Here is a 24,051-nt window from a genome sequence, read left to right as displayed (position 1 = left end):
TTATCTTTTTAAGAAAAAAGTGTAAATAAAAGTAAATCCATCCTGCAAATTAAAATTAAGACAACTATTCCGACCCTTAAATCGGAAGAACAACGGTTATATTCATTGTTAAACCTTGAGTGAACATGGATTGAGACACTTCAAAGATAGTTGCATCACAAACTAGGTTTAAAACTTTAATCGGGAGCCACGTTCCATTTTTTACATCTACCAATGAAGTGCCGGTCGGACACGGGCGCACACACATGTTGAAGTCGCTCCGAGCGTCCCAGACCTCGACGAGCTTTACAACTCTGTTTGTTGATGGAGATCACTGCGGGAAGATGGAACGCTCCAGATGGTACGACTCCATCAATCTCAAGTCAAACTGTTTTCTCAACTGCTGTAAGGTCGCCATAAATCAAAACCAGGCCCGGAGTCAGCAGGTTTCGGTCGCATCATCGATCCCCCCACGATCTCTAAAGAGATTTTAAAAAAGCTTAATTGACATAAATATTTCAGGCATTTTCCTGACGTAGAAATGTTTAATAACCTTGAGAAAACGCTCTTCGATGAGCATCGTTTTGACACATTTTCAATCCATAAAAAACTTCCAAGACCACATGTCGTGAGTTCAACTATTGACACAGCAAACTGCGCCGCCTCGAGCTCGAGCCGAGTTATCGTGGGCGACGGCAGATGGAAAGAAAAACAACGCAGACTAGGTGTTAGCAAGAGTGTAAAATATTGTTTCCAGACTCATGTTCCAGTCCATCACTTTAAAAGACGAACATCTTTGTCAAGAGTCTCGAGACGGACGGGTTTGTTTTGGTCGGTAAAAAAAGGAGCAGCAGGTGTATTCCAGCGGTAATCTTCGTGGAACAGGAGGAAGATGAAAGACACGCAATGAAAGGCTGTTTGTGAGCGATTGAGTCGAAGGGCGGGAGGGAGAGGCCGACGACTTATGAGAAGGTCGAGGAGCAGGGAAAGCGGGGGTGGGGGCGAGACATTAAAAAGATTGTGTCCGTCTGGCTAATGGTTCTTTATGACTCCCTGATGTTCCCAGATGGACACGCTGACTGGCAGAGCGCGACCACTGGTAACTGTACATCACTTCAGATCCAGTCGGGGAAGCCATGATGAAGCCACTAAAACGCCATAAAACCAAACCACCAGCTACCATTACGAACGCACACGCGGATCCACATGCCGGTGACTCCGCGGACACGTCGCAGGAAAAAGTCCGACCACCAAAACCCACGTCCAGAAATAAGACCATGACGACTTTTGTTTGGTCACTTCTATTGAACTTTATTGACGCTTTAACAAAATAGCACTTTCCACAGATAGAAACGTGGAAGAGGCTTTGTTTTAAAATCCGGAATCTTGACCAGCCCAGCTCGGAGTCTGAAAGAAAAAAAAAGATGAAGCCGAATGAGAACAATGCGTTACGTGCTAGCAGTTTAGCGCCGACAATCAAGTGTGTAGCATCTGTGTGTGTTCCGTCAGTGGGTGGCTGTGAGAGCTGACAGGGACCCATGACCAGTTAATGTTCTCCATACACGGCAGTGATTTGTTGCCTTCGGGGGACACAGCAGGATGTAACAACCTGGTCGTTCGCAGCCTCTTTTTATTTTTACGACAAAGACGTCTTAATGACGACCGAGAAACTGGAGTTTAAAAGACCGACACTTGTGTGTCCGGGTTGGGACGCCGAGGGTCACGCGCGCCCTTGAGCAACGCAACATCAAAAACACATTTAAACGGGATGACTGGACCAACAGGTCCCTAAGTGCCGTGAACTCCAGGCTTTTGACTAATGTTCACCAAAAGTCAGCGTGAGGGTCCCGCTTATTTACGTTGTGGCGCTGAGTCACTGTGCTCGGGCCCGGGTTTTATGGGTGTTTGGAATCTACCTTGTCATTAGGCCTTTGAAGAGCAAAGGAGGGATGAAAGCGTTCGCTCTGTTAAACTTGCTCTTACTGGCTGATTTCGTGTAAAGAGAGCTTTTGTTGATGGTTGTTCATCAACATTCTTCAGCCTTGTTCTCCTGAGCTGATCATTTAAGGGGCTTTGAACTGAGCGCTAGTCGACCTTCTGCTCGGCCAGAGGACAAGTGTTGCGCCTTCAGCGACCCACCGCGGGTGCAGGTGCGCGTGTGATGTCGGGGGGTTTCCTCACCTCGTTTCTTTTGCTCTGCGCCTGCTTCTTGTCGATGTTCATGGCCAACATTTGGCTGCGGAATGACAGGCTCTTGGTCTTCTCGATCACCTGCTGGTACGGGGACACGGCGTTGTTCCCCATGACCACATGGCCCTTGACACAGAGGAAAAAGAATGAACAGATAAGAATTTGTTTCTTTATAGTCACGGCAGCGCGACACATGTTTCCGTCTTATCGTGCCAATGCGGGTAATTCTATGTCATTCTGTCAGAACTGGACTATGATTTGCTGATTACAGAGCGACGCTTCGATGTTTGCGACAGAACATGCGGCGCGGCGACATCACCCGGAGAGAGTCGAAGAAAAATGGAGTTTCTTAAGTGAAGAAGAAAGATCTTGAGATACGAGCGACGTCGCTCGTTGGTGACGTGGGCGACTGTTGTGGCTTCACTTGGAGTTTGCAAGTTTTAACTTAAGAATTCAAGGATTCATTGACTTATAATTAAGATATTCCTCAATATTCCTCTGCTCTTAGAGCTCTTAAAATAGCTGCCATACGTCCCAGTAATACTTGCTAGGATGAAGATGAGTGAATGTTTGGCTACTTTAGCTCGTTACAATGGGTACAAAAAAAATGACCATCAATCACTTATATTTAAAATACGTTTGTCTATTTCGCCTGAATTTCTTTTTTTACTTTCAAGAAAAAGTTTGCGAAAAACAAACCTACAAAGTTCATCATCAATGAATCGCTTCAGCTCTAACCAAAAACAAGTTCTCTCAATGGGAATCGAACCCACACCGATTCAACAATCGAATCATGACATGAAAGTTGATTCACTTTTCCCTACGATGGGTTTTTAAATGTTTCCAATTTTTGCATGTGAGCAGCAACAGCGAGGAGCCAGAAAAGTGAATTATGGAACATTTATTAAACTTTAGGTACACTAAGAAGTAATTAGTTAATGGTAAATGGGTTTTACTGTATAAAGCGTTTATCACCACATTAAGTTACACAATCACACACTGATGGCAGTAGGCAGCAATGCAGCGCATTTAACCCGCAACTTCTCAGGCTCTGAGCCAACCACTCTACCTCCTGAGCTACGATACCTCAATCTACTTTATAAACCATGAATCCTACAAAACTAGAGATGATCATATAACAAATGATTATTGAATCAATTTCCCCTCTCTTTTCTCCACCCGCCTCCCAAACCAGCCACAGCTAGAAGGACATCTACGCCGGGTCAGGTTCTGCTCAAGGTTTCTGCCCTATAAAAGCAATTCTATCCCCGAAACTGTCACTCATTGGGATTCGCTGGTGGCTGTTTTTTCTTGTCGCTTATACATTGTAATTTAAACTCTAGAGTGAATGATTTCAAAGTTTCATAGTTTCATGTTATTTCTATTAAAAAAAGTCCTTTAAATATTGTAAATCTTTTGCTTTGTTCTTACCAGTTGGGAGTCTATCTTAGCATCCAGCCTAGCGTTGCGGATGAGATTGACGATCCATCTCTCTGCCTCCTCTGACGGCATGTTGAGCTTGTCCGCCAGCATTCTGTTGACAAAGAAATGCACCATCAAACACACAGTACACCAACAAGTAATACACACATCAAACAGGTCCATCTGTGCGTCTATTCTAACACTGGAAAGGCTTAGTGGAAAAGAAAAAAAGGAAATGACAAAGAGTTCATTGATTTATGGTGAGTGATTCAAAGGACCAGTCACTATTCTCCTCGACAGTGTTAATAAACGACATTGAACGCTTCAGGACAGAAAAAAAAAGGTGTACAGCATGAAACGCACTCCTTAAACTACTGGTTACTCTGATTTACAGACTTACAAGACCACCTCAAAAGTGCCTTGTTGTCGACATCACTTGCACCTCTAGACAAAAGCGTGTGATGAGCCTGACCAGCAGCTATCCTTGAACAAAAACAAGTACTTTTCTTTAATAGAGCTGGACGCGGCTGTGTCACGGCAGACGAAGGGAGGTTTAAGGGTGACTGGCATCCTTTGATCCAAAGCCTTCCCCACTGCAGCTGGCTTCCCTTGTGGCTTTCAAAATAACTAGACCCCCTCGATACCTCCATCAAGACCCCCCTTCCCCCAACATTTCCTGCCCCCTTCCTTTAGCCTGACCCCCCACCACCCTTAGCGCCTACCGCATTTCATATAAGGGCCTCAATAAATATCCAGAGTCGACGTACGCGCTGCCTACAACTACTACAGAAGCCCCTCTTATTACAAACACCCCCACTTCCCACGGAGAGCTGCAGGTAGAGATTTATCAATGTGGCGCATGTGTTTTACAAAAATAATCTGGTTATAAGACCTATAAAAACAATTCAGCCCACTAATGATCACTTCCTGGTCCATTAATCACATTTGGTTAGACTCAAGGCAGCAGAGCGGCAACTCGACTACATTCTGTTCTGGCTTCTCACGCCACGGACCTACACCAGGTCCCAGTGTCATTACTGCCATCAACTGTCGCTCTCCAGCCATCGTTCTTTTGAGTGTTAATGGTGATGGATCGGTGAAAACTCTTCCATGCGCTTGCAGAAGAAGCACTAGAGGTTCCAACACAAGCAAACGACATGGCAAAATATTTGGCTCTTAAAGACACGTGGAATACAGAATTTAATTCATACACTAGAATGATGATGGATTTTACATTACGTTTCTTCTCATCAACATACCTTGACATGAACTAAAATGACATTTCAAAACACCTTTTCCGTTATTTTCTTGTTATCATAGTGGACTTCGTAGAACCTCAACTAACTTGACTGACAACTTGATCGCTACCGAGTATTTGCAAAGTGGCCGCACATGTCAGTCAAGTCCAGGTCAAATACAATGATGAAAACAAACACGATCTGGTTTCCTCGCCGACAGGCTAGTTTTATCCTTAACCCCACAAAATGTGATCTTTGAGTCAGAACACAGGACCACTGAACGCCCAAAGGGCCCTGGATCGCGGCTTGTACCAACCAAAACCCTTCTAATCTAATTTATAATAGCAAGTCTGGGAACGTTTTACGCTCAGGAAGGACATTTGTATATCAGAGGGGGTCAAGTCTGATATACTTATTGTCTTTGATGACAATTACTTCTGCATAGATGTTGGAGTAGCAACATGTGAAAAGAGAAAAGAAAAAAGAAAGAGCAGACATGAGAACAGGGACTGTGTAAGACCCAAAACAACCAACACTATTGACATCCTTTGCCCCTTAAGCCAGGCAGACAGCTTCCATGACTGGTTTTGTTTTACACAATCATGATTCTATTCCTCCAGGGAAGAAGGATCACTTTCATTTCGACCCTTTACCCGCTCTGGCTCCTGAGCTTTCGACTTGAGGCTAGCGGAGTCCTGTGTGTCTCACTACCGACCTCACAATCACAGAAGGGGGCAAATCATTGAGCTTTGTTCAAGAGGAGGAGGATGGGAGATCCTTCTTTTAAGTCCCCCCCTCCACACTTATTTTCTTAACATGACTGACCTAAAATGAATGCATTGTTAAATACTAACATATGATGGTGCTTGGGAGGCTCCTTGGCCATTTGGAGCAACCTCACTTTCGACTTGGGTTAGAATTGATTTTTCAGGGAAACCGAAATGATCGTGTGGTCGTTTTAATGGCTCAATTGTGAGGTGGAAAGATCTTCTGCGTTTCCTCCAAATACACAAGACACGGCTTCCAGCTACCAGCGAGCTGTTGTGTATAAATGCTATCAAGTGATGAGAGGAGGAGGAAACTGTCCAAATAATCACGCCTCAATCATTTACTTTAAATGTCGGTGGACAAGTGTGGAGATGAGGTCAAAGTAGGGTCTCGCCACTAACAGATTTAGGGTAAGACTTAGGAATTAAATCCCTCTCAAAGAGGGGAAAATGTGAAATTAAAAACACACATGGAGCACTGAAAAAGTCTAGACAAAAGATGTGTATGCAAGATTGCCAACAGTACTTCAAATGCGAGTTTATGGCTAAAAATAATTCAATTAGAACTTCTGAGCTACATTTGTCTTCCAATCTTGAAGTCAAGCAAAATAAAAAAACCATTAGGGCCAGCAGCTGTAAAAATGTCCTCATTAAAACAGCCATCTAATTTTTATTCGACTGGGCAAAGAGAGCTGTTGGGTTGACGGCTAATGAGTGAGAATTTGGGTGTTTATCAAGAAAATAGGACTGCAATGCCAGTCATCATTTTGCCACTGAAAATAAACAAGAAAAAAAAAATGTAATTCAAACGTGTGTTACTATTACTCACGTCATAACAAACCGATCCGGGAAACAGGATGAAGGGTGAAAATTAGAAAAAAAAAGGGCAGTACGACTTCCTCCTTCAGTGTTACCACTAACCTTTGCGGTCCCTAACAACTAAATGGATCCAATTGCAGTAGGTCTGCCAAAAAGAACCAGTGCTCCTAATCAATTCCAGACAATCTGCAACTGGAGATTTCGACAGACCCTGATCATGTTCCACGGTTCAACCTTGAGTGCAGACCTACATGGCTCTACACCACGACAGAGCAATCATTTTTGTGTCAACAGAAGTAAGTCGTTCCCTTTCTCCCACTGAGCATCCAGCGTTTGTTGGGCGTCAATGAAATGCACGTTTGGAATCCAGAATATTTTAGAAGAAGAATGTTCCCCAACTGCTTTGGGAACGGCAAGAAATTCAACAATTTCATGGTTCACATGATTCTTTGTGAGAAAAAGCAGAAATCATTGAAAAACACATCACAGTTACCCGTTTCAAGATCCCCAAACAAAGAAATATCCTTCATCAAATAGATGAAGGACTATAAATTCAACCTTGCAAAAGTTTGGATCATTGCTCAAGAAAAAAAAAAGTTGTACTATGTGTGCATTTCTGTCTAAACAGAAACTAAACCCTGACCCACAGATGCTCTTAAAATTTAAGTCCAACACTTAAGCACTAACAACTCATAGTGCCTTGTCCTTAAAGCGTTCAGGGTCAGTCAAGCCTTGTTAGCAAAGGGCAGTAAACACTTATCTCTGATCACAAGGCCTCTACTCAGAGCTTCCTGCTCGGTAGTTGTCTAGAGATGGCAGACATTACTTCCTGTGTTTTTTGGGAGTGTTGTTTTCAGTGGTTCGGGCGTGAGCGTGTACTAACCCGATGCTGATGCACTGATGAATCCGGCAGAAAGTCTCGAAGATGAACAGGCGGGCATTCTCGATGAAGTCCTCGAGGCAGGCGACCAGGAAAAAGTCGTTGACGAGAACCTGCAATGTAGCAAACGGACTTGAATAAGCTCCAGTTAACAATGATCGTTTAAATACAGGTTGAACTTGACTACAAGCGTGAAAAGGTTCTTTATTATTCTTTATTACAAGTTTTAGAGTTCTCCTTTCTTGAAAAATAAATAGAAAATATCTAAAAATGTAACCCTTTGTGGAACTACAATCATATACACTTTTACTGGGTATTTCTTTTTAATTCAGAGTTACAGTACAAAAAAAGACAGTGTTAACATCAGCTGCGGAGATTCATTGACGGATCATCGGTCTTGTGTTACTGTAAGAAGAACTACAGTCGAGCGTGGACGCCTTGACACAACCGCAGCTGGTCCACTCTTCCATCTTCGTCAGTTGTCCAGTGGTGGTCCCGAAGGAGCTGCACTGCGATATGCTCACGTTTCTCAGCGTTTTCTGCATTCCAGACATCCAGTATTTTACAGAATACAGACCTCAGGCTTTAAAAGTTCAAATGCTTAAAAAAGTGGCTATCAGCTCTGGGTTCTGCTCGAATAAATCCCAACTACCGAACGCTATCAGGACCTGCACACAGCAGCTATGACAATGGCTATCTGGTACTGATAAAACTCTGAGCAGTTAAGCTGCTAATTTCTCTCATCTGGGACACCGATGAAAAAGTCTACAAAAATTCCGAAACGTGTTTGAAAAAGCCTAATATGCACGTACAGGTAGACCCAGAATTATCTTTATTGGACATACAACCAATCCACCATCTGCCAATGATTCACGATGTACACCGAAAGGAAAATAGCACCTAATTTACAAAATGTACACCATCAAAACAAATCTAAACTTTCCAGCTTGAATGATTTGGATCGTCCTGATAGCAAAGGGCAATGACGACAGTTGTGCCATTACAACAATCATTTAATTGTTCAGATATGTTCTTTTGAAAAGGCACACATTTGAAGACTTCTATTCCTGAAGATTAGAGCTCATCACAAAAAAGTATCCATTTACACACATCAAATAAGAAATGTCTGATTGATCCGGTGTGAATTTCTGAGGGTGAAAAAAGGCCAATACCAATTTCAAACAAGGCCATTTGAGAAAATGTTTGCAGACCATCACAGGGGTCGCATTTTAGGTGCCGTTAAACGTTTTGGGATTGGTTTTGGGTTGCTATGCCTACTGGACTTGCTCCGATAAGACTGACAGGTAGTCCAGTATTACAAGCACCTGGAATAACTTGGGCTTTGACCTAAAAGGTAGTTTGGATCGAGCATCTGTTTCAACCACAGCGGTTTCTGTAAACAGAGCCCAGCGAGGGGAGGTCAAGGCCTGACAGAGTGTTCCTTTAAAAGTGCATGCAAGTGTTTAACAAGGTCTGTGATTGAGGGTGTGTGTCATGTCTTTGTTGAAACAGGATACAGCTCTAATATTGTTGAGGGTTCATATCATTTGAAGATGGCCCCTGGAGTCCAATTCACAGGAAGAATCTCATTTGCTCTACAGACATATTGTACATTCTTCCTCGAAAAAAGAGGTGCACGACAAAATACAAATTAGTTTGATTACAGCTTTCTAACTTGCAATGGGGTAATTGGAGATGTGCACGACTCACCTCGAAGAAATTATAATGAAATGGAATTTTCAGTTAACTGCAGCTATGATTTATAAACATCTGCCTCTGCAAAGACGCCATTTGATCAGTCCAGATGTTTCTGATTTTCGGGGCTTATCGTCAGAAGGCAAAGATGAAAAAGAGCCCGAATAACCCTCAACGTTAAGCTTTTATGCTGCTGCAGGTCAAATTATCGAATCATCTGGGAACACCAAATTACACAGTGTATGCTAAGAATGAGCCCCGAGATTAGGTTACACAGAAAATATACAAGAGGCATCCGGAGTTGGAACACCTGTCATGTGTGTAGACCTTCTTTCAAATGATTGTCTCACAGAGAAGCTCCGCTGCCCTAAAGGTGGCCGTGGTGGATTCTATTTATGTGGCAAATTAGGAAAACCTATATTATCTCAACTTTAATGTGAATTTAAAGAAATGCATTTATATTTTACTCTGTAAATCTTGCACATTTCTCTTCAATAAAAAGAAAAAAAATGTAATTGAGGACATGAAGGTCAGTTAGAAACCTTTCCTCACCGATGATGCAAGGTCATACTTCCAAGTTATTTCAGTGATTAACAGGGGATCGCATAAGGCTTTTACAATACAGACTAGGATCTATCAGCATTACCATTGTTAACACCTTACAATTTATCATCTTTTATCTCACATCCGACTTTCTCAACTTGGCCATGTTGATATAATTCTGTCATTCAAGGGTTATACAGATCCAACTCCAAAAAAAAAGGCTATTTTAGCATTTCATATTACATTAAAGCCAGTAAGCTACACAACGATTCAATATTTTGGTAATATTATCCCATATTACAATACACTGCATTCTCATCCCCTTTGAGACAATACTCACCCTGTGTGAAAATGTCTCAGTGAAACCCAGTAGAATAATAACATTATCTTGTATACGGGTCATGCCCAATAATCACATCATTTCACAGCATTCTGCCATGTCATCACACTTACAAAAGACAATAATGACGGGAACTTGACAATCCTGGAGAAGTAGAGTTCCAGTTAAACTTGAGAAACCAAAATAAATCCGAGGACGTGACACACATTTCTGCTAAAACTAGAATCTGCTGGCCTTTTGTTGTCCACCAAGTGTCTGATGGCTCAATTACAGACCATAGTAAAGACCTGACTCAAACCTGACTCAGTGCGAGTGTGCAAGAAGACCTTTAAATCTGACAGGATAATACAAGACACAGGCTGTCAGTGTTCTGTCTGGACAGGACCAGGCACGAGTCCAACCATTATAAGGGGCTGGCAGAAGGTCAGAGATCACATGGTTGCAGACAATGTTTACAACACAGTTTCTGTTTAAAGATTCAGCAGTTCTGACACATTAGTTTGTGCTAAGGCTCGTAAACTTTGAGAAAGATTTTTGTCATGCTGAGGCATAAACTGAATGGATGACTGAAACGTTGCTGGTGCTTCCACTTACCGACTCACACTCCCTTAGTTTCTGCTGAGCACTGTCAAAGTCAAAGTTCACGTACAGGCACTCCACAAACTCTGTGATTGGATCCTTGTAGGTGTAGGACTCCTGAAAAAGATGAGGTCGTATAAGGGTCAAAAATAAATTGTAGAAACATAATAAAATTAAAAAGGTTAAAATATATTTTGTTCCCATTTACACATAAATTAATCAAGCTGCTGGTTGCAAACTCTGCCACTTGTTCTCCACGAAAAGTAGGTGTTGACCTGTTAAGCATGTGCAAAGACCAGCAGCTGAAAAAGACGTCCGTTACCTGCTGTATGACCTTCACCAGATCCTTCAGAACCTGCCGGCGCTTACGGACATCCTTGTTTGTAATGACCGCAGTGGTCAGGTAACGCAAGATGTGAGGGCACATAGTCTGGATGGCATTGAGGTACCTGAAATAACGTGGGACAAAAGCAATCACTTATAGTTGCAATGTAAGCAAAGACATGATCTTTACACGGTCACATAATAACACGGAGGCTTTCAATTCAGCCTCTGACATTTGAGTGTAAAAACAAAAAAACCTTTGAAGCCAAATAGATAAATGTCCTCAGAGGACCCCCTTGACGGACGGGGTTCGGGTACCAGATTTAATGTGCTGCTTTCATTAGTATCCAATGGAAGAGGGGAAGAGAGAGGAAATTTGACGAGTAGATTCTTACCAGTAATCAGCAACTTGCCCACTATCTAACCTGAGCCAGAAGGGACAGTTTTTTTTAACTAGCAGTAGCATAAACACAAGCCAAGGCCAAAAAAAGGGAATCAAACGAAATCTGGACTCTTGTCTGAAATGATCCCTGGTGTAACTGGGACCAGCTGCCAAATAGAGTATACAGTAAAGCGTTTGAAAATGATGTTCTCTACTCAAATAATTGCTACATAATCTAAATACTGCCTTTAGTATACATTTAATGTGCATGTCTAGTCAGATCTCCAAGTTCTCACTATAATCCTCATTTCTATGAAATTTGTAAGGATCTGAATGACTTGTTCAGTTGCCAGAACATATTAGTATTTATCTTTTATATAACAATAATCCCCTTTGACGTGTTATTAGACGTGTTATTAGTTTTTTATTACATGAAGCTTTTACAAAGCTTTTCATCAAAGCAAATTAAGGATTTACAGCAAATTATCATCATTAGTAATTTAATAATTGACTACAGTCACGGCTCTGGCTGGCGGGGCTACATTTCTGTTTAGTCGCATCTCATGGCAAATTAACGTGAAAGATTTCAACTTATTCGAGCAAAATCTTCAGGATACCTTGATTAAAACACATTGATTCTATGAAATTCCATCTGGGTTTAGGGCTGACTGAGGACAAGAGGATACAGTGGACTCCAGACACTTTAAAGCTAATGTTTGGGCATATTTTGGTTTCAAAATAAATGAAAGCAGTTTGCTTTTAGACTGTGTTTTTACTTTTTTATGCATCAAGAATAACCAGATTCTTGCTGATAAACCCCACAAGAGAAAATTTGAGTTTTCACAAGATAGTGTTATAATAGTGTTTAGTACCAGAAAATATTCATATAAAATATTATCTTGTGCCGCTTCAGGTAATTATATAATGTAGTACTGTATCATGCTGGTTGAAAAATGTCAAGTTCTCAATTTTTTTCCAGGAGAGAGAATGATTGGACGTTAACTAGTCCTATGTAGACAAATGCAGTTTCACTTGTATGGATAAATATTTTTTTCCTTCAATGGTTTCTAAACATATAGTTGTTGCATTTTTAGCCATCTACAAGTGCTGAACACGCTGAACGAGGAGGAAAACATGGTCTTGAAAGAGAATCTACTGTTTAATTAGAGGCAACAATTAAAGAGACGGGGCTATGGCAGTGGTGATGTCAAGCCTAAAAGCAGCAAGTACGGCTGTTTGGCAAAAAGTCATCCAGGACTTAGAAAAGCCCCCCCTCCCCTTTGTAGTAGAGTCCTGTGGAAGACCACAATGCTTTGTCCTGTGTTACTGATTAGCTTACACCTACTCACTCTCCAAGGGGGGCTCCAGTAGCAATAAACGCTCCATGAGTCAGTGTTCCATAACTGGGGAACTTCATTCTACCCCACATTTGGGATTTCCATTCCATTTCCATTCCTTTATTTCATGGATAAAGAGCCAAAGTGCTGCTGAAGATGCAGGCGAGACATGCAGCCAAGAAATTGCATATAGCTCGAATTACCTCTGCTAGTGGGACCAGTGGGAGAATACATAGTGAGGGTCTTATTTCGTGTCTTGATGAGAGGAGGAACATGTTAAACAAGTGGTGAGGACTTTGTTCTATTGTTCAATACTGGACAGTTTGTACTTGTAACATATGGGAGGAGGCGTTCCTAAGTCTGAAGGCGTAAGACCAACTATCAATGTTTCAGTCAGTATCTGCTGACTCTAGGACTAAGGGAGGTCAAGTGTGGAGCTCAAGGCCAGTGACTGGTCATTTCAGCCAAAGGAAGTTCTGGTCAAGAGATGGGAAACAAGAAGCAGGCCAAGCCTCAGCCGAGAAAACATGAGGTTTCTAGACTGTGAAACTGCAAAGCACACAAAACTACCTCAGTTTGTCCACACAGATGGTTGGGTGAGGGTTTCATGCGTAATTATTGGGCTGGCCTCCTTAATCATCTACAATAAAATTAAAAACCAAGTAAAGTTCATGGAACCAGGCATTTCAGTGTGCTGTGTTGTGGTCTCCCGTCATACTGTATGAGGAGCCCAATCATCTGTACAATTATACGAGCCTGCAATCAGAACAGGGGGTATGGCTGAAGACATTAAAATAGGCGGTGTGCAAATCTTAACACAGTGTATAAAGTTTCCGATCTGCAATACACATGGCCCCGTTCTCATCTTGGAGAGTAAACAGACCACACGAAAACACACACTTCAGAAACCACTTTAAAAATACCAGTGGGGTTCACGAAGAAGCCCATCATCCAAATATGTGTTATTAAAGTAAATGGCTCCCTTGAAATACTACATAGCAGATCTTGTATTGTGATCCTTCTGGGACCAGGAATTATTTGGGGGATTTTAAAAAAGGTACCAATTTTGGCATTCCTCGTTCGATTCTAATGTTTTCCCATTTTTTTTTCCAAAGCATTCAATCAAGTAACTTTTGTGTGACTGTGGTGACAAAACGTGTCGTTATCGCTCCTTCAACATTTCTGCAGGCAGCAGCAACTGGAGTGCTGTGACTTAGAGACTTCGCTGTAGACTCCTAGATTTCAAGCGTGCTTCCTATTGAGAGCAGTTCTTCAATAACTGTAGTTGTTTCTTTAATTGGACTGCATGGTGTGTTTTGGGAATCGAGGCCCCATGTGGAGGTGTTTGCCGTCTTTAGGTTGTTTTTGCTAAATCACACACTGTTCGTCGTTGGAGTATACGTTGTAAAGAAAGTAGATTCAACATAAACAGTTCGTTCGATAGGAGTATGAGAATTTATGACATCATCTTTTTGGCCAATCAAATGCAAAATATACAATGTTATTAAAACATTAAGATGCTATTTACGTTCATAAAGAATAAAAGATAGATATAACTTCTAGTAACATTACATCAAATAAATCAACTATTCATTTTTTAGGGGGACCACTAACTGAACAGTTTTAACTTCAATTAACACAGCATGGACTTTCGAACAGTTTCAATTTTTCAAAATCTGCAATTTCAATGATAATTGTTTTAATTGTGAGAGTTGGATTTGCTCGCATTTTTTTTAATAATATTTTGAAATGCATTTCATTTTATTAAATATTTTTGATTGCATGTTAAATTATTTTGTTTGTATTTCTTTTTCTATATTTTCCTGTAAAATGTTTATTTTAATGCAGTGTTCAGTTTAATTGTTGTCATTTAATAGGTTAGTGTAAACCATAAAAACAAAAGTTATTTTTGTGTGTGTCCAAGTTGCCAAAATAAAAATCGTTATCGGTCTGCTGAAAAAAAAACGTATACCTATACACACCACTCAACCATAACAAAAAAGACCACTTGTATAAAATTGTGTTGCTCAAGTTGGACTCTATTTAGGCTCTTTCAAAAAAGGTGGTCAAGGATGAAATCATTACGATGTTACGTACTGTGGCTGGTAGAGGAATAGCTCAATGATGTTGTCCCTGCCTTTGGGGTGGTTGAAGAAGACAAAGAGCGACCAGTGAATGAGCCATGTTCTTTGCTGCAGAGACTGCAGAGGAGAGCTGACCGACTAGAATGGGAAGAGAAAAAAAAATTGGTTAGGTGGAATATTATTACGAAATCATGGCGTACAAAAGGAAGTTACCATGTAGTAAGCGAGATGTAACACATGATCTGCAACAAAATCTTAACTCTAAATGTCGCATGTCAACTTTTTTATAACAATAACAAAGACTGGAAATAGTCCTGAGATTATGTAGATCTCCACAAAATGTTACACATCAAAATGCGAGTAGAAGAAGCTTTTAAATCTCCCGTGTAAAAGTTTAACATTTTCAGTAGATGGATGGATATTAGTGATGGCCTTGTGATACAGCATCAGTGTTTTGATGCTGTATCACGATTCACTGCCATAAATAAATTAAAAAAAACACTAGATGTCACTCTCGAAATTATTATTTTTGTCTCTGATCTACAAACTCAATGAAATCTGACAATATTCAAATTGAGAGTGACATCTAGAGGCCTCTTAAAAGTAAGACACTGCATCCCAATACAGCAACAACTGCTGCTGTATCATGACATCTCATCAACCCATCACTAATGGATAGATAAAGATATATATACTTTAAGGCAGACAGAGACATTTTTGTAGATGAGAAGTTAATATTTCTTTACATTATAAGTAAAACAATGTGCTTCAAATCTTTTTGCTGTGCCGGAATGTTTTATCTCTGGTGATGTTTGAAAATTATACCCATGTCATGCAGTTTAACAGATTTATCATACTTTGAGAATGTGAGTAAACATACATTGTTATCGATGGTCTCCCTCAGTCTAGCAAGGTCTTCCATGGATGCATCCCAGTTCTGCATCAAGATCTCAGAGGCCAGTTTACCCCACAGTGAGTTGAGGGCATTCCTGTCCGTGGATGGAACCTTGAGAAGGAAAGAAACAGAGTATAAGAGAGCGCTTACTTAAATCTTTATTTGTCTGACAAACAAATGACAATTCTTTCATAGTGCTCGTAGGCCAACAACCCCTTGAGAGGCATAATGTGGCGAGTATTCTTTTCGCTCTGGATAAATGAAATGATTCTATATTCACAGGGAATGGGGCATGACGGCATGAGCAAAGCCTGCTCAGTTTTTTTTTATTAAACTTTAATACTTGCAGATTACCACATTATGTTAAGACCATATTGGGACCATATGTGCCAGTCATGTGGGTGACGAATTTGCTAGAAATTGACTTGGGATGCCAATTCTGAATGGTTGCATTACGCCATGAAAACACAATTGCTGGAATTTATTGCATCAACAAATGCCTTTAAACATCCGACATTACATTACTCCCGGCGATCCCTTTTTATATTTAAATTCCACAGCCAGACTCATGAACAAGAAAGAGGTTAGAAATGTTCATCTGTCCATTAAATTACTTAAATTAAGACTGTGGATAACTATGTTTTTCATGACATGGCAAAGGATATTGCAATAAAACCCATTTGTATTTAAACCAATGAAAACAGGTCCTTGAGAGACCAGCCACTTTTTTTTGGAGTCTCTGAAATACTGGATCACAGACGGTCAATCAGTTCTTACAAAGGGCATTCGGGCAACACCCTGAGGCCCATGGGAAACTCTGGGCCACAGCAGTTCATGATAACACCAAACAGCAGGCAGAGTGACATGAGTCAAGCAGGAAGTACGGGTGGGTGTCTGCTGAGCGGCCAGAGAAACCTAGATCCTAACCACACACGCCCCCGTTTGCAGTCGGACAACCGCTCATGCCGACTGTGAGCCGCGGCAGCTGTACAAGTGGAGGAAACACTAAAAAGGGTTTCCGGGAAAACGACTGAAATTGCCAAGATTGTGTTTGTTTGTTTTTTACCTCCAGGCTTCAGTTTCAGTTGATGAAATGGTGGCAGGTAAACAGGGGAAAGGTTGTGTATTTGGGCAGCTACATTTGATCAACAAAAACAGATTACAAAACAATATCTCAAAGAATTGATGGCAAGAGTCTGAAATAAACGTCCCTGACCATTTTCAGTTCATTTGTTTTAGTTGTTAATTGTTTTAGTGAACATTTTTCTGGTCGTCAAAGCTGGTTAACCTCAAATTCACTATGGAAGCTTTAGGCATGTATTCGCGCGTGCACACACACACACACACACACACACACAAACACAGACACACACACACACAAAAAGCCCTAGCTCTCAGCAGTGGACATGCACGAAAAGTTTCGAAAGCTGGGTTTTTCCAGCAGTTACCTTATGTTTCCAATGGTTTGTAAAACAGGCCTATTTTCGTTGACTGACCAGCAACAATAAATTTACTGTGCTGGAGACTTGGGAGGATACTCTATCTTTATTCTTAACATCTAATCCCTGCATTAGGTGATATGAATAAGTTGATCTTTCGGGGCTCGGCCACTCTGTAACTAAACCTGAGCCAGGGATTTTGCAAGGCTCGCTTCCTTCGTTTAATTGACTGGGTTTCCCACGTTAAGTGACTTCATGGAACCTCACCTCTCCAATATAGTAGAGAGAGACATACATTGTCTTGTGTGATATTATTGTTCCTCTTTTACCTAAAAGAAAGTCTTCAAAGGCTCTTTTGAATAAAGTGCATAAATATTAAGTAAAATTAATTTTTCATTACAGAGATGAATTCCAAGACGATCAAGTGGCTTTTATCAAACACTTCCCCCAATTTCAAACAAGAATACGCTGTTTTTCTGTCCCGTTCTATTAAATAATACTCTAATAATAATACCTTTACTCTTCCCACTAAGTGCATATTTGACAATAATCTTGTTTAATCACATTCATGAAATGGTTAAGAACTCTGGTTGGTCTTATTATACACTTATTAGACCAAAAGTGGGAACAAGGGTGTCTTTTTAACAAAAAACTTATTTAGGAACTTTAATTAAATAACCATGGTTGCCAGGATAATTGTTGAGGACAATCTCAATTACAGCAATTTTGGTTTATTTGGACAGAATAGCATAGCCATAAACAAGTGTCTTTAGTACAGCTGGAGGAGAACGTGTTGTGAACTTCAGAGGACTTTACTTTAATGCGTGTTTGTTTGAGAGTAAATGGATAAGGCTTGGCTGAGTTACTCATGCCGTCTTCTCTTCTTCCATGCAACTCTTCCTGTTCCAAATTTGCGCAGATCAGTGAAAAAGCCATTAAATTAAGTGCCCGAGTGCTTTGGGTTAAAAGGGTTGTTTGTAGTGAGGAAGGTTCATCATCATGCTGTGAGTAAGACCATTTTTTAATATTTTTTTCGTGGGGGATCTTCCAACAAAATGAATGTGTATGTCTGGCAAAGGTCCCCATTTAAGAGAGTATTAAAAGAGAAGACCGATTTAAATCAACCCAGAAAGGCAAATATTTAGATTGTGACTCCTTTACCAAGAAATCTATACTTTCTTATAAGTTCAGTTTGAAAGTTGTTTTTTTTTGAAGACTCATTAATAGTAATAAAAACGTTGCTGGTTCGCTTCCAAGTTTGGAGAAAGGCAACTGGTGACCTTTTTGTTTGGAGAATCCCTTTGGTTTTATCAGGATTAAAATATTTAACACGTGTTATTTGGACCAAAAAACAAATGTGAAAAATACCTTGGTGAACTTTTATAGAAGTATAATATCACTATTTTCTGCAAGAGGAAGGCTTTCAACGACAAACTTCAACAAACAGTCAAAATTAACTTCTGTTTTCTATCTTTGTGAAAAGAAAAACACCCGAGAACTTTTAATGAGAGATCAATATGATGAAAATAAAAGGTCATGGACATGTTTGTATACTTAGGTTGCTGTTAAGTGTTTGGTATCCATATTTGTCAGTAAATGCTAGTTTAAATTATTAATTAATTAATTTTAGTTTCATTATGCATCATTATAGTATCATGATGGGGATTGTTGAGGTGCATTAGGAGCCGAGCCAGAGATGCCTCTTCGCCACCCCGAAAACAAATTAGCGGAAATCAGATTGATGGAGTTTGAAGTTTAATGAATCCTTATTCATAATATTTCACAAATGTATATGCTTAATGGCACAAAAGTGCTAAGTGCCATTTTGTCATATTTATCAAATTGATTTTTCAAGCAACTGATGGTATAAAACCAGCTGCACTTGATCACAAACCACATTTATTTTAAATAAACCAGCCGTAAAATGTTATCGGCAAATTTTAGTTTGCGATTTCCATCCTGAAACTTCCTATTATTATTATTTTATAAATTATATTTTGAGACCAGATTTAAACCTCAAATGACTCTTTTAAATATTAGAAATATTCCCTTTCGACACATATATAAAACATGCAATGACTATTTAATGCCCAAAACATGCCTCAGACCTTTATCAAATAAGTCCAGTACTTCCTTACCATGGCACTCAAATCAATAATCTGTCTAGTGAGGCTAGCTCTGCGAGGAGATTACAGATATATGGAGTCTGCCACTGATCACTTAGGTCTGTTTAAGAGTCTCTCGACCTAAAGCAGCAGTCTTTTCCTAATACAGAAGACGTGCAGGGAATTGAATGGGCAATGACGTAAGCTGTTCACATTCAATTAATCCTAAGTGTTCCATTCCTCTTCTAAGCAAACGTTGGCCTGTTGGGGAATAAAAGTCATCTGGTGTCTCTAATGCAACCGTCAATTGTACTGTGTCAAAGGAATGTCTGCAATGAAAGAAATGGTAAGAGACCAACACTGAACACTTACCAGAACTCTGAAGAAGTAGAGGTACTCCGCGGCTCCAGAGTAGTTTCCGCACTCGTACTGAAACTTGGCGTATCTGTACAGCGTGTCCAAGTACTCCTGGCGAAACTGTAAGTACCATAGTTGGCTTAATGTTAACAAGAACACATTTGCAAGGGTAAAGGCACATTTTTGCTAATTAATATTCAGCGTTGAACAAGAAGAAAATGATAATTATCTTTGTCTAAATCCAATTACACACAAGAAGAAATTCCTGCCGGGAATTCAGCCGAGATGTCACCAGACGATGACAACAGCTCCCAGAATTTTTCAACCACACCTCCGTACCGAATTCCTTTTGTTACAAGACGTCTGAGGGCTCCAAAGTATGCACTGCCAATTTCAAATCATCCAAAGAGCTACAACAGGATTCAAAGTTGGACTAAATATAACCAGCCCTTTTCATAAAACTCCTTTTTTGGACGATTCTTGATTTTCTTTCCCCCCCCAAGATCCCGTTGAAGGACATTTTAACTTGAACAAATGACCCGATGTAACCCCAAGGTCTAACTTGCTGTATAAATAAAAAGATTCTATAGTCCATCCACCCATCTTCTCCCACTTCATCCCTAATGTCAAATTATATTCCAATATTTTCGAGTTGGCATTCAAATTACCCACAGATAAAGTGATAGTTCACCCAAAAATCGAACTTACTCACTCATTTTCTACTTACCATCATGTCAACTAAGGGTTGGGATTGTTTTCAGAGAAATCCATCCTTTTAGAACTATAATAATTCATGTTGTGTTTAAAGGTAATTCCGGGTACACAATGATTTTTGCAATAGAAGAAAACATTAATAAATGAGTGGTGGTTTTAAGATAAAGGTTTTGTTTGTATCAAGACTTGGAATTAATTTATAGAGTCATTATTTAACTGGTATCTGGGAAACTCAGAATATGGAACTCAAAAGTGGTCAATATTTTTTTTCTTCAGTACCAATTTATTTTAAACAAGTGAATCTTGTTTTCTGTTTCAGAGTCGACTGTTGAGGACTAGTGGTTAAGCAGCAATTATGGCATCCTGACCACACTGACACCATTTCTTATTTGGAAGGGAAGCACATTTTCAAGGCTACATACCAAGAACACTGCATCATTCAAGGCCATTTTATTTACCAAAACCTAATGCTCATCGAGTCTTTGAATTCCACTTGTAATGCCAGTAAAATGAAAAGAATCTTTGCTGAGGATGACCATCCTTTGCAAATGGCACAGTTCAGCAAAATATTCTCCATTAGTTTTCTGGATCAATGTATCATAATTTAAACATTCATAGCAGCTCATTAAAAGGTTTGCTCTTGTATTGCTAAAACAAGAATCAGTGAGAATTCTTCTGAAGTTCTCGCCGCTTTTAAACTTCATCTGAAACAGTGAAATCCATTCACAATATTAAAAGTGAGAAAGAAAGAAAAAAAGTATTCATTTAGAAAACAATGACTTTCACATCTACAGAGGTATCAATATTACACTGATAACCACTTGTCACACAATGAAGTGCATCTTTTATGCAGCAATTGAGCCTCAGCTGTGTTGACCAACACTGAGGAGAGCGTTCAGTATCTAAGAGTAAAAAAACCAAACGTCACTACAAATATAGAACCTCCGGCATTCTTGCGGCTAAATCCACGAGTCGCGAGCTACTACATTTATTCTTAACAATAGACCACAGAATGTAAATGTCCACAGGATTTGTGCAAGCCATACAAAGCCTGAAAAGGAGTTAAGGGTTTTTTGGTAAGCAATTTTGCTGCAAGGTCTGTAATGTGTCCCCACCCACTGCTCTCCTAAAACAACTACAAGTTCACACAAGAGCCATGGGAAAACACAACCAAGTAGTGAGATGTGCAAATGGGGACAACTTACATTATGCTTTTCTGCCAAATATTCAAACAGCATCGGCCCGTCTCTGTGGAGAAATAAAGGGACAGAAATTAAGAAGTTTACTAAATTTACTTTTACTTCAATCAATAATTTGCCTGATCAATGTGAAAAAAATGTGAGTGTCCACCATTTCTTCCAAAAGTCTCATGAAGGTTCCTTTGCTGTAACAATTTCCTTTTTTTCTAACATTTTTCCCTCTGTTACTTGGCTTTTCACTAAATGAATTTCCTCCTAATTTATTACCAGCAATTTTTCAATGGTGCTAATAAATGTTTAGAAAATAATTACAATGTAAATAGAGAACGACATTAAAGTAAGACTAGTATAATGGAACAATTTTTATAATTAATGTTGTTTTTTAAGACAGAGCTTTCTTTTGCTTCCGTAACGTATGGTAAACTAGTAAACTTCCTGGCACATCTGCAATAAAATTAAAATCAATATGTCTCAAAAACCCATTATGATTTTGTGAAAGTATTTAATTCACTCATTGGTTGTCATACTAACTATGACAAAGATAGATTAACTCAAATACAATATTAATTTACAGAATTTTGATTGAAGCACACATTATAGCAAGACATCTAGAAAAAATAACACCTTGTTGGAATTTCTTCCCTTTTTAAATACCCTCCAACTTACCCAAGAAGAATAACTTTCTTGTTTATAAATGTGGTTTAAGGAAGCATTACCTGGTGGACTGCATCTGCCTTGTTGTTTCTGGATTCTCAAAGATTTTGACAATAGGCTGCGTCTCAGACTGCAGCTGTTTCAGTTGAGCCACAACCTCTGTCCTCTTCTCCCTCAGAGCTGAAAGATGATGAACAAATGGTACAATTATAGACGTGTAAGTGAAGAAGAAGAAAAGATTTGTTCTTACTTTGAGGAATGTCACTCTCAGAATAAAGGCTCCTGTAGACATCCATGGCAAAATCCACCATGTTGGTGTCACTGAGGAGCTCCAGCTTTCCCTTGTGTAAATCCTGTTCATCATAGATCTAAAAAAAATAATAATTGTGAAATGAAAATTCAGCATATTCAATTTAGACAGATGAGGCAAGATACATCGTTTTGAAAAGTCACATTTTATTGAAAGGGCATCAGTCAAGCAAGTTGCTCCGCATATGTTGAACATCACTACATCTAATGATTTCAAAGATTTGAAGAGGCTTATTTGTAGGATTTGTGCCCCTGAACAGCCGTGAAACTGGGGAAATGGGGTCGTAAACTGCAAATATACTTTCCACATATCACTTTCTGATTTCTGTTAACATTAAAAAAAGAGCAATGTTCATATAATTTGCCCAACTGTTCACAATAACCTTGATATTAACGGTAAAATTAAGCAACTGTTATGGGTTTTTTTATCGTTTACCATTCGGAGTGAAATGGAAAGAGTGTTTTGTATTCGTTTTATCCCGTTTACTTTACATTCCTTAATACCTAATTTAACACAATGAAAACTTTGAGTTTTGCTTATTATCAATGTTTGCGTCATCCATTTACTTTGCATTGAATCAAGCAACATTGTTCTTTTTTTATATTCAGATTTAGGGAGTATTTTTCATTTTTGCTCTAGTACTTTGGTTATAATGTAATAATTTGGTCATGGTTTATGGTACATAGAAGTCTGTGATATATAGATATATACTACGATTACTGTCACATCCGTATACGTGAATTATTTTTAAATTATGATTATACAATATGTCAACGGTGATAGACATATGTATTACATTAGATACAACAGCCAGTATTGTATTATTACCATGAAAGCCGCCATTAGGCTCTACTCAAAACAAAAACCGGTTCTCGTGAACCACAAAGAGAATTTGCTGGTTCAGAAAGAGGGGGGTCGATTGTTTACAAATAAAATCCGGTTGCCCTCGATAACGCAGTTTAAAAGCTGAAACAACATAAGATCTCATCGCGGATATGAACTACTTTTCCGTCAAGGTTGAAACGTTCACATTCCCCGGTGCACACGTAGTGAGTAAGTAAAGGTTAGTTTAGGATTGAATGGATATAATCCCGACAACGGAAGGTTAAATCATAATACCCTGGTCGAAATAAAACATCCGATTAAAACCGGTGGAATAATATTCAGTCATTTTCAAGTTGTTTTATAATCATAGCGAAGGCTTTTATCTTGAAATGAGGATGCAGTTTGTGTCTATTGCGCTTTACTTAGCATGAGGATGCCAGCACCGCGTGTAGCTTCAACGGCGGTTTAAACGCAACAAACCCGTTTGTTTAGTACTTAAGACGCGCGAAATGACTTCAGCTTTGAGTTAAACACGTACCTCTTTCACGGAGAGGAACTCCAGAAGAGGAAAAACGAGATGGCGATCCAAAAAGTGGGCGATTTTGGTGGTGAGATCGTATTCCGCCATGTTGCTCGGGACTGAAAGGAAGCGGAAACAGAATTACTGCCGCTGTGTCTGATCGGTTGACCAATCAACATGCCCGTACAACAGCCAATCAGAAACTAAGGAAGGACACGTTGAACGTCCGGACGAAGGAAGATTATATATTAAGTACTTTTGGAATACAATAATAAAATATATAAATTCGAACATGTCTTTATACAAATACGTTTGAAATTATTATTATTATCCCATTAATACTTAAATATCTCGATTTATTTTATTTTATTTTATATTTTTGATTTTCCTTAAAAAATACTGGGATGATTTTATATATTTATATTCATGTGACTTTCACGAGATACTGTACAGA

At 39.5% G+C, this 24,051-nt stretch overlaps 1 protein-coding gene across 1 annotated transcript; it reads right to left on the bottom strand.

The window, feature by feature from the left end:
- Positions 1 to 1,264: 1,264 nt before the first annotated feature.
- LOC148067907 (eukaryotic translation initiation factor 3 subunit E-A-like) lies at positions 1,265 to 23,746 on the bottom strand. The gene is made up of 13 exons (XM_087805746.1): positions 23,616 to 23,746; positions 22,193 to 22,310; positions 22,005 to 22,122; positions 21,295 to 21,337; positions 19,391 to 19,495; positions 15,460 to 15,585; positions 14,593 to 14,717; positions 10,775 to 10,901; positions 10,468 to 10,569; positions 7,299 to 7,408; positions 3,601 to 3,703; positions 2,161 to 2,295; positions 1,265 to 1,386 (listed from the first exon to the last, which is right to left on the bottom strand). Exons 1-13 carry the CDS (start codon positions 23,703 to 23,705, stop codon positions 1,351 to 1,353), a joined length of 1,338 nt encoding a protein of 445 aa, XP_087661872.1. The 5' UTR covers positions 23,706 to 23,746; the 3' UTR covers positions 1,265 to 1,350.
- Between the last annotated feature and the right edge of the window lie 305 nt (positions 23,747 to 24,051).

The sequence above is a fragment of the Callionymus lyra genome, chromosome 13 (assembly GCF_982586985.1).
Source record: "Callionymus lyra chromosome 13, fCalLyr1.hap1.1, whole genome shotgun sequence".
NCBI classification, from domain to species: Eukaryota; Metazoa; Chordata; class Actinopteri; order Syngnathiformes; family Callionymidae; genus Callionymus; species Callionymus lyra.
Note: the sequence above shows the minus strand (reverse complement) of the source record. Positions and strands in the feature narration are given on the sequence as shown.

Coding starts and splice junctions, on each gene's coding strand:
- LOC148067907 (XM_087805746.1), bottom strand. CDS start 23,705: ATGGCGGAATACGATCTCACCACCAAAATCGCCCACTTTTTGGATCGC. Junction 19,496..21,294: donor ATTTGGCAGAAAAGCATAAT/GTAAGTTGTCCC, acceptor TGGTACTTACAG/TTTCGCCAGGAGTACTTGGA. Junction 14,718..15,459: donor GGGAGACCATCGATAACAAT/GTATGTTTACTC, acceptor TTCCCATTCTAG/TCGGTCAGCTCTCCTCTGCA.